We start from the raw sequence: 10,418 nt of genomic DNA, 5'->3' as shown, positions 1-10,418 counted from the left end.
TGTACCATGGATTTATATAAGGGCAATAATATATTCTCAGTCTTATTCGCTATCCCCTTTTTAATGATTCCTAACACCCTGTTTGCTTTTTTGACCGACTCTGCACACTGCGTGGACATTTTCAGAGAACCATCCACAATGACTCCAAAATCTTTTTCCTGACTCGCTGTAGCTAAATTAGCTCCCATTATATTGTATGTATAGTTGTGGTTATTTTTTCCAATGTGCATTACTTTACATTTATCCACATTAAATTTCATTTGCCATTTTGTTGCCCAATCACTTGTTGCCCATCAACCTCAGCCTGGACCAATCCACACAAGAAATCACTTCCTGGACACTACAGTGCAAATAAGTGATGGTCACATAAACATCACCCTATACCAGAAACCTACTGATGGCTATACTTACCTACAGCCTCCAGCTTTCATCCAGACCACATCACACGATGCATTGTCTACAGTCAAGCTCTAAGATAAAACCGATATTGCTCCAATCCCTCAGACAGAGACAAACACCTAAGGATCTCTATCAAGCATTCTTAAAACTACAATACCCACTCGGTGAAGTGAAGAAACAGATTGACCAGACCCAGAAGGGTACCCAGAAATCACCTACTACAGGACAGGACCAACAATAAAGTAACAAAACACTACTAGCCATCATCTTCAGCCCCCAACTAAAACCTCTCCAGCGCATCATCAAGGATCTACAACCTATCCTGAAGGATAATCCCTCACTCTCACAGACCCTGGGAGACAGGTCAGTCCTCGCTTACAAACAGCCCCCAACCTGAAGCAAATACTCACCAGACAACAAAAACACTAGCCCTGCAACAAACCCCATTGCCAACTCTGTCCGCATATCTATTCAAGAGACACCATCATAGGACCTAACCACATCAGCCACACCATCAAGGACTCATTCACCTGCACATCTACCAATGTGAAATAAGCCATAATGTGCCAGCAATGCCCCTCTGCCACGTACACTGGCCAAACCGGATAGTCTCTACGCAAAGGAATAAATGGACACAAATCAGATGTCAAGAATTATAACATTTAAAAACCAGTCGGAGAAAACTTCAGTCTCCCTAGACACTCAATAACAGACTTAGAAGTGGCAATTCTTCAACAAAAAAAACTTCAAAAACAGACTCCAACGAGAAACTGCAGAACTGGAATTAATTTGTAAACTGGACACCATCAAACTAGGCCTGAATAAAGGCAAACAGTGGATGGTTCACTACAAAAACTAATTTTCCCATACTAATTTCCCCATACTGTTATATACACCTTCTTGTCAACTGTTTGAAATGAGCCACCCTGATTACATTGGCCTCATTACCCCTACAAAAGTGATTTTTCCTTCCTTGGTATTCTACTGTTGAGTATAGCCCACTCCCACTTTAACTGAATTATCTTGTTAGCACTGAGTCCCCCACACTTTGTAAGGCAACTCACATGTTTTCATGTATTGTGTATATATATCTGCATACTGTATTTTCCACTCCATGCATCTGATGAAGTGGGTTTTAGCCCACAAAAGCTTAGGCCCAAATACATTTGTTAGTCTCTAAGGTGCCACAAGTACTCCTCATTGTTTTCGCTAATCTTAACTCAGTCTGCTTTTGGCAATGTCTCAACAAGTCCCTGTGAGAGATTATAGGATTGCACCTTTTCCAGGTAGTGTGTAAAGCATACAACAGTAGTCTGAGGAAACACTGAGGTCTCATGTTCACTGTAATCAAGACCAGATGTAGGTCAGAATTAGTGAACGTGAGCTATCTAGGCATGACCTTCACTCAACCAATTCACCTACTCCAGACTAAGCACCAAAGAGTTGTTCAATATCAACAGCTATTCAATCCTTGTCCGAGTTATTCTTTCTTGGACTTCACTTTAGGTTCACCTCAACTAGGGTCATGGTGCACTGTGAAGCGTGCCACCACACTGCTGGAATGCTTCAGGGAAATAGCACAGCACAGAGTATACATGTTACTGTATAACTAGGGTTTAGGCTGGGCACTGAGAATATGCAAGAGTTAGATTGGGGTGAAGCACTCTTACATTCCCCTATTTCTCAATATGCCCAGTGGAATGTCAACTTCCAGAGGTTGCAGTCATTCTAGTTGTCCTAAAACCCTACAGACATTATTAGAAACTCTTTCATACACGCTTCAATTTTTGTGCCAAGAAAGGCCAATGTGCTCATACAGTTTGATCTCCTGAATATCACAGCCCAGGAAAAAAAAGGGATCCCTGATTCCTCTAGCTTCAGCTGCTCCTCTGCTCAGATGGCAGTTTGGTATCTAGGAACTTGCTGCAACTAATTCCTGCATCAGTACAACTACATCTAATACAGTAAGGAGTGTCTGAAGAATGACATAATGCTGCGTTGAGCACAAACACCACAAAAAATTGCAGATTTTGTGAACAAGTACGGTATGGTTTTGTTAAACTGCCTATTGCCAACTGCAAAGGGGCAGAGTTAAGGTTGTGTGGGGGTATGGTGTGGAAGACTAACTCTTTTACGTAATTGTCATAAGTTTAAGGATAGGCACACTTAACATTCTCCTTGAGTCAACAGCTGAGCCTGTAAATAGGCAGACAGACAGACTCTCTCTTTTTCTCCTCTTCCACCCTCGTCCTCACTCCTGGGGTCTGGAGCTAGCAGCTTGCTGACATTTTTTACTTTCTAAACAGCTGAAGTGATTTAGCCTGACCTTTCAAAAATATTTAACTATAGCCAAACCTGGAAAATTTCAGCCCCAAAGATAGAGGTTTTAGAAGATAATGAGGATATGAAGCTAAGAAATGGATACTGTTTTGCAGCTGCCTTGTCTAAAAATGTATACAGCTCAGTTGCCACAAGGGATTGCAAACTCCTTTACAAATCTGGGCTCTCTTTGGAAATCTCCTATCCAACAGTGACCCAGCTTAGCTTCAAAGAGATGACAAGATCACCATGCAAGACAGAATGGCCCCAGAGTCAATCAAAGGATTTATCAATTACCACTATCATTCTTACAGTTGGTTATAAGATTAAAACCCACATCAAACTTGATCAAATGGAGTCTGACACTTGACTATTAACTGGATTTGAGCAAAAGTCTCCCACAGTGGCAAAATTTACCCATAAAGCTTATGTCAGAACCACACCACCGTTTTTTCTCTCTCTTCAAATACCTTTATTAACTCTTAGTAACTGTCATAAGAGTTGATTTTCAAACGGTTAGTTCATTCAACAGCTATTAAATGATTAAAATCTCTTCAAATTGAAGTGATACTAAACACAATGAGGGCATCAAACTGTTAAATTTAAATGCTGACTTTGTAATGCCTGATGCACAGAGTCTAATTAATAAAATAATGCTTAATATGTTACACATAGCAGCAGACAAAAGATTTAGCAGAGCAGTTCTGCGGACTGGGAATATTGAAGTATGGGGGCAACAAGTAGAATCAGCATGTAATTTACATCAACAGGCACACAGTCACATTAATCAATTTTAAAAAATCACATTATTAAAGCAACGTTTCTACAATACTGTATCTATAAGTAATTGCTCATATCTGTTAGGAGCAGTATGAAGATAGTCTTAACATAAACAAAGGCACAGAGAATCCTTTTCACAAAAGGATAATTGACTTTGTTGTTAACAGGCCAAAGAAACAGACATCTGCTTGTAGACTGAAATATACATTCTTAAAAAAAAAAAATCTGAATCTCTGATTTCCATGTTCAGGCTAAGGTAAGTGTTAAATCTCTACCTTGCTTTGGAATGCATGCTGCGTACACTACCCTCCATCTCCTGCACACTTCCTAAGGAAATACACAAATGTTTGTACAGCTTTCCTTTTCCTCTCCCCAGCTGCAAATGTTTAAAGGGGAAAACCTTTTTAAAAAAGGCAATTTCAAATGAACCTTTAATCTCACCTTCATACAGAGAAATGAGCCATCCATTTGATTCAAGTGTACTTTGTCAATGTTTTCTCCCTTACTGAAGTGTTGCTAAGCTATAGTGTAATGTGATATTCAAAGATTTCTATAGGCACACTGGCCCTTTGTTCCACATGGCAACAGAATTGTTTTGATTAAATACAAAATAATCTGTGAAATCTAACGTTGATTATTTTAAAATTACCAATACAAGTAATAAATGTGCCTTTTCTCTAAAATAATTTTTAATCTATGGTAAAGAGAGACTTTTTAATATCAAAAGGATACAAAACCTAATAAAGGCTATATTTTTTGCCTCACTGAGGATAGTTGAATCAACAAAAAATGACAGTTTTTTATTAAATACTAAACTGATTAGATCAGAAATGCTTTATACCACTTTGAAACATTTTCTGATAACATTTTAAGCCAGTGTGTTTCATACATAAGGTATACACACACACACACACACACTGATCTGTTTTCAGCTATCTTCCATTAAATAGGTGAAGTATCTTAAACAGTAATACAATTTGCTTTTTGTAAAGGTACTGTGTAAAACCAAAAATACCTAAAAAAGGAAACAAAGCTACCACTACAATGTTCTCAGTGCTAACGTGGAATTGCTAAAGAATGTTTAACAACACATTTTTAAAGTAAATATTAAAATTTAACTGGTCAGTAAAAAGGTATTGTCCATTCTGCACAGAGTAATTCAAAATGCTATTTTTAAATAATTTAAACCTACTAGACTTCAAAGAAAATAATTAAAACAGCTTTTACATCCATACTCTTCCCTTACACAGTTAAATGCAAATTCTCCTTACAGCCACACTTCTGATATCTCACTGCATACATAGCTGATACGCCACCTACTGCAAAACTGAGCTGACAATCCATGCAATGCTAGCAGCACTTCCATTCCATCACCGTGCTGGAGCTGAAAAAAGGTGCTTTTAAAATATCTCTTTTCAAGCACACAAGAACAAGGCAAGAGAGCTGTCTCTTTAACTTGGCTTTAAGAATGGAACGAAAAACAAACAGAAAAGAAAAGGAACATGAAGAAAAGCATAATTCCTCTGAGGGTACTGAGGAAGGCAAGAACTGTAAAATGCCTCTTATTACCCTCAATGTTGGTGGATACCTGTACATTACACAAAAACAAACACTAACCAAGTACCCAGACTCTTTTCTTGAAGGTGTGGTAAATGGAAAAATTCTCTGTCCATTTGATGCAGATGGCCATTATTTCATAGACAGGGATGGACTCCTTTTCAGACACATTCTGAACTTCCTACGAAATGGAGAACTTCTTCTACCAGAGGGGTTTCGAGAAAATCAACTTTTGGCACAAGAAGCAGATTTTTTTCAGCTTAAGATGTTAGCTGATGCAGTGAAATCAAGGTGGGAGAAAGAACAGCTAGCATCCAGAGAGACTACTTTCCTGGAAATAACTGACAGCCACGACCGTTCACAAGGTCTTAGGATCTTTTGTAATGCTCCTGATTTCATAGCAAAAATCAAATCTCGCATTGTTCTGGTGTCAAAAAGCAGGCTGGATGGATTTCCAGAGGAGTTTTCAATATCTTCAAACATTATTCAATTCAAATACTTCATAAAGTCAGAAAATGGTACGCGACTTGTACTGAAGGAAGACAACACCTTTGTCTGCACCCTGGAAACTCTTAAGTTTGAAGCTATAATGATGGCTTTAAAATGTGGATTTAGACTGCTGACCAGTCTGGATTGTTCCAAAGGGTCAATTGTTCACAGCGATGCACTTCATTTTATCAAGTAATTACTTCTACCACCAGACAAAGGCAACAAGCATGCAGCCAGTAAACCTCATTAAACTACAGCATCCAGACATCACAAATAATGTATCTAACTAGCCCAGTACCACAGACTCTGCTGCTAATGAATTAATGTGAGCTAATGGTATGTAAAATCCATAATGACATTCATCTCTGGGTTATTTAGGCTGAACAAAGTATCTTATGTTTAAATTTAATAAAAGTGATCTGGTAAACCTTGTAAATACAGATCGAATGCTGCTGCTATTTGCATATATTTTTCCTTCATGTTGTCTTTCACTCGGTCTAGCTGAAATGTTTTGTGTACTTGTATGATTAACATGCATACACCTTATTGTTCATTTGAACAGTGGTGAAAGTATTTTCATATAATATGCAAGCATGAAACATGTTTTACTTATGACAAAATTCACACTGGATTTTAACTGAAATAAAACATTTTGAGTGTTCATTAGAGTTTCTGCAAATCTATTCAAAGCTGAGTTACTGAAATTACAACAATATAAGACTGTAAAAGGCTGTAAAAGCTATCAATTTGATTTTACAATTAAACAGATTTCAGAGCTCGTGTATTTGAATCATTGAATTTACAGCTCCACCACTCATTTGGTGAGAATCCCTGAAAAAAATGCCTCCTATAACAAAAGCCAAATAATGCTAGTATAATTTACTTTACTTTTTATTACAGGAAATATGTAAATGCATAAAGGTAGGCAGAGAACTAGATATATTTCAAAATAGATACTTTTGAATGGTTTATTCAAAGGTTTTGCATAAAATTTAATGTAACAGGTTTTCAATTACATATTAGATTCAAATTTTGAAGTTGACATTCTCCACTTGTCATTGCTGTTCATAAAGAGTGGCAAATTAACAGATCTATTGCTTTGTATAATATATTACTAACCAGTAAGTGGAACTTTGAATTCTGAATAGATCGCCTGCTGATATTTAAAATGCATCCACGTAAGGGGCAGATGAAACATTCTCTCCCTTCTCATATCCTTAATATTTATCCAGTTCTTTCTTTCATTTATAATATTTATTAAGGGAACAAGATAATCCTAGTTGCACTGTGGACGATGTAATAAATCCAGAAGTAAACATTAGCTAAATATCTGTCAATAAGAAAACTTGGACCAAACAAAACCTTCATGTAAGCAGGTGCAATTCCTATTCACCTCCTCACCTTTGGGTCAGTTGGAGCTGCACCTGCTTATGCAAGGTCTGAATTTGGCCCTTGATTATCAACCATGCACCGTTCAACTGAAATCAAGTGTGAAGAAATTGGTGCTATTTAAATTTTTAAAAACAGTAGTTTCTTATTAAATAAAACTGGAGTTGTTCACTTTATTAGTATAGAAAATGAACTCTACATAAGAAAAAAATTAAAAAGTTTTCATACAAAATATAATTCTCACTACACTAAAATTTCAATCGTGTTGAACAACACGACTGTCACCAGACAAGTTTAAAGAGCCATTCTGTCTTGGATTTTAGACAGGACCAAACCAATTTTTAATAGGGAATGGGAATACGCCATGTGTCTATCCTGCAACATGGAACTGTACTTCAACAATAACTGGGAACAACTGTATCTCTCACTAGAGCTAATTTGCAATATTGAGAGAACCAAAATTTCCAGACAAGAGGACAGAGACACTTAATGACTCAAAATGGTATTCCCATGTGGTAAAAAACAATTTTTTTATTGAAATCTCTCTGGAATTCCTCCCCAAAATGCATAAGATCACCACTCCAAACCATGCATTTTATGATTTTGCTTCCAGGTACAACACTTTGGAATAATTATAGCATAGTACTGTGTGGGAAAGTTACCATTTTAAACTGAAGTAGTTTCTAATAGATCATTACATTGTCATTTTCACAAAGTGTTTTCAAATCAGTATACTTTTCAAGAAACTTCATTAGCCATTAAATTAGTAAACATAAGCGCTATCAATGACTCCTGTCTGAAGTGAATGTGAAAACTTACACGAAACAAGTTTGATACAGTACACCCTCAGAGTTATGAACACCAGAGTTACAAACTGACCTGTCAACCACACACCTCATTTGGAACCAAAATGTCTGGTAGCAGCAGACACAAATAAAATCGAAGCGAGCACGCAAGATGTATTAATATTAGGGAAGTTTGACAGATCAAACACGGCATTTGCAGGACTAGGGAAACCAGGCACCATTGATTTCCTTATACATAACAACTCCCGACCAGCAGTCGATGGTCATGTATGCAATACACCTCTAGACGAGGCCAGGGGGCCACTTCTGACCCAAGTCGTAAATTCTTTCTCTTTTTTTTTTTTTTTTTTTACTTTTTTTTTGGTTTGTATTTTTCTTTTATTTTTAAGATAAAAGTGGAAAAGAAAACAAAATCCCTGATAGTATAGGAAAATGACTTGGGTTGCAGTATTATCTTTACTAGCTTCTCCGGCAAAATCACATATGGGGCAGAGGCTGCTCGTTTCTTTGAATGTCAAATGCCGTCGTTACACTCTAAACTAGTTTTTGTTGACACTGTGCAGTTGCTATTCATGCGTATTGGGTGCATCTGTAGACTAAAAAGGAACTTTCTCTTTGAAAATTGCAGTACGTATGTCTAACAAGGTTTTCACAAACTGAGCAAATGGTTGCATCGCGTGCTTCCGCCCATCCTCTGTAATCCAGCTTTCGAACCAACTGTTCCTACTATAATTCTTGGCTGACCGCAAGTTCTCCCAGTTTTAATGTAGAGAGGGAGAAAATTCTCTTCTACTGTCCCGCCCTTCCCCTCTCCAGCTTTTCTGTTGCTTATCTGGCCTCTCGTTCTCTGTTCCTAATCTGGATTGGGTTGTCATACCTCTATTGATGCCTTGTCGTCTTGTGGTTCCCTATTGATGCTGTCCACTGGGCATTGTAGTCTTGAAGTGCTCTACTGCTGATTAACTATGACATATATACTCAATGGGCAGCTTTGACCCTGTTGAGCTGCTCATCTACAAAAAGCGCTTTATTTCCAACCGCCTGACAGGGATTTTGCTTAACCTTTTTGAAAAGATTACTTAGAGAAGAGTTTGCACATAATGTTTTTCAGACAGGAGTATCGATGTCAGACAGTACTGATGGCAGCGCAGCTCCCCCTTGCTCTCAACACATGTGTCCTTTGCTATAAAACATTTATGCCAGTGATATTCTTAAATGAGAATTGGAGCTTCTCTAATACTCAAAGGGGGAGAAACTAAAGTTTTGTTTAATGAGCCTGAGAGTCTTGAGACTTAATAACCACACATTTTTATTAATATCATAGAGTAATTTTTTTTTTTCTCTCCTCTCCTCCGCTCACTTCCTCCTGGTCTTCCCTTTTGTTTTTTCCTCTCTGTCCTTCTTTCTCTTAGTCCTGGGCAACGGATGCTTTTCCTTCCTCCTCGGCCTTCTATGCCGTTAATGAGTGGGGCCCCTAAGCCATCTGTCCCCCGCTGCAGGTGGAACGGGGTCATAACTTGGAAAGTGAAAATGGCACATCTCAGACGAAAAAAAAGTATTGGTAGCTGAGGCTTGACCTTCAAAATACAACCAGTGTTGGGGAAGGTCTTGAATTATTTCAGATAGTAATGAATCCAGCTTCTAGAAGGGAGCACTAACCCCTGGACTGAGGTCTTATTCAGTAAAAAGCTTTCATTTAACCTTTGAAAAGCACTGTAGTGTGATTGACTCTTTCTTGTGAAACATATTTGTGATGAGTTGAGTTTTATGCTTTTGGGTGGTCTGGTCTGGTAATTATTATGGCCTACTCCATTTTAATAGTGAAGACAATTTCCCTAGTCAATGCAGAATCCCGAGATCGGCACTCCTTTTTTTTTGTGTGAAATCTAGAGGTAAAAAATAGTACTACGCTACATTAAAACCACTTCAATTCTCTTTAAGGTCAAATGACCAAGAAGGCAGTTGAAAAGGTAAAAGACAGTATATTTTTGTATTAATGACTGTTACAATCAACAGAATTTATTACTATTTCTATTTTTAAATCACTAGTCACTAAATCCCAATTCAATATTCATAGAACTGAAGATTGATATCCAAACAGTTTAAGAAATGGATGATTTTGACATCTTGATGATACAGCCTGCCTCCAGACTTTGTGGCTTATACAGGTTATTGTTTTGACAGTAGCTGGAAACAACTTCTTTAATGATTTGGGTAGGGCAGTGTATGGTGCTTCCTTAGTTGTGCACTGAGTTACTATTTACCCATTCTAGTATAGATTGACAAGCCCCACTAAATGGTTTCTCTTTGCGTTTGTGCCACCTGTATCTTTTGCTTATAGTTTGTGAATAGTCTTTTGGCTAAAGTCAGAGTCCATTAAAATCAGCAAAATAGGAAGCTGGCAGGGTTGTTCATAACTATGGTCGAACAAAACATGTGTATATGTCTTTCAAAATTGCACTCACGGTTGCTCTTAAAACAGCGTAAACTTCCTCTATGCAGACAAAAAATGACTGCTTATTAACCATTTATTTTAGAATTAAACGAAAGCATGGAACGTATTCCTTACCTTGTCAAATCTGTAGTTAGGGTTACTTTCATTTTAAACTTACCTTTATTTTGTTTTTTAGATGTTTAAGCACAGTACAGCTGACTTGCATTTGCCTTTTTTTTTTTTTT

General features: G+C 37.5%; 2 protein-coding genes across 3 annotated transcripts in view; one reads left to right on the top strand and one right to left on the bottom strand.

The window, feature by feature from the left end:
* The window catches only part of GTF2F2 (general transcription factor IIF subunit 2), a 182,654-nt gene that overhangs the window by 130,212 nt on the left and 42,024 nt on the right, over positions 1-10,418 (bottom strand). The gene's annotated exons all lie outside the window — the stretch shown is intronic.
* KCTD4 (potassium channel tetramerization domain containing 4) lies at positions 4,791-6,205 on the top strand. The gene has a single exon (XM_032790446.2). It carries the CDS (start codon positions 4,967-4,969, stop codon positions 5,738-5,740), a length of 774 nt encoding a protein of 257 aa, XP_032646337.1. The 5' UTR covers positions 4,791-4,966; the 3' UTR covers positions 5,741-6,205.

This window comes from Chelonoidis abingdonii, chromosome 1, assembly GCF_003597395.2.
Source record: "Chelonoidis abingdonii isolate Lonesome George chromosome 1, CheloAbing_2.0, whole genome shotgun sequence".
NCBI classification, from domain to species: domain Eukaryota; kingdom Metazoa; phylum Chordata; order Testudines; family Testudinidae; genus Chelonoidis; species Chelonoidis abingdonii.
This window is presented reverse-complemented; position numbering and strand designations above follow the sequence as displayed.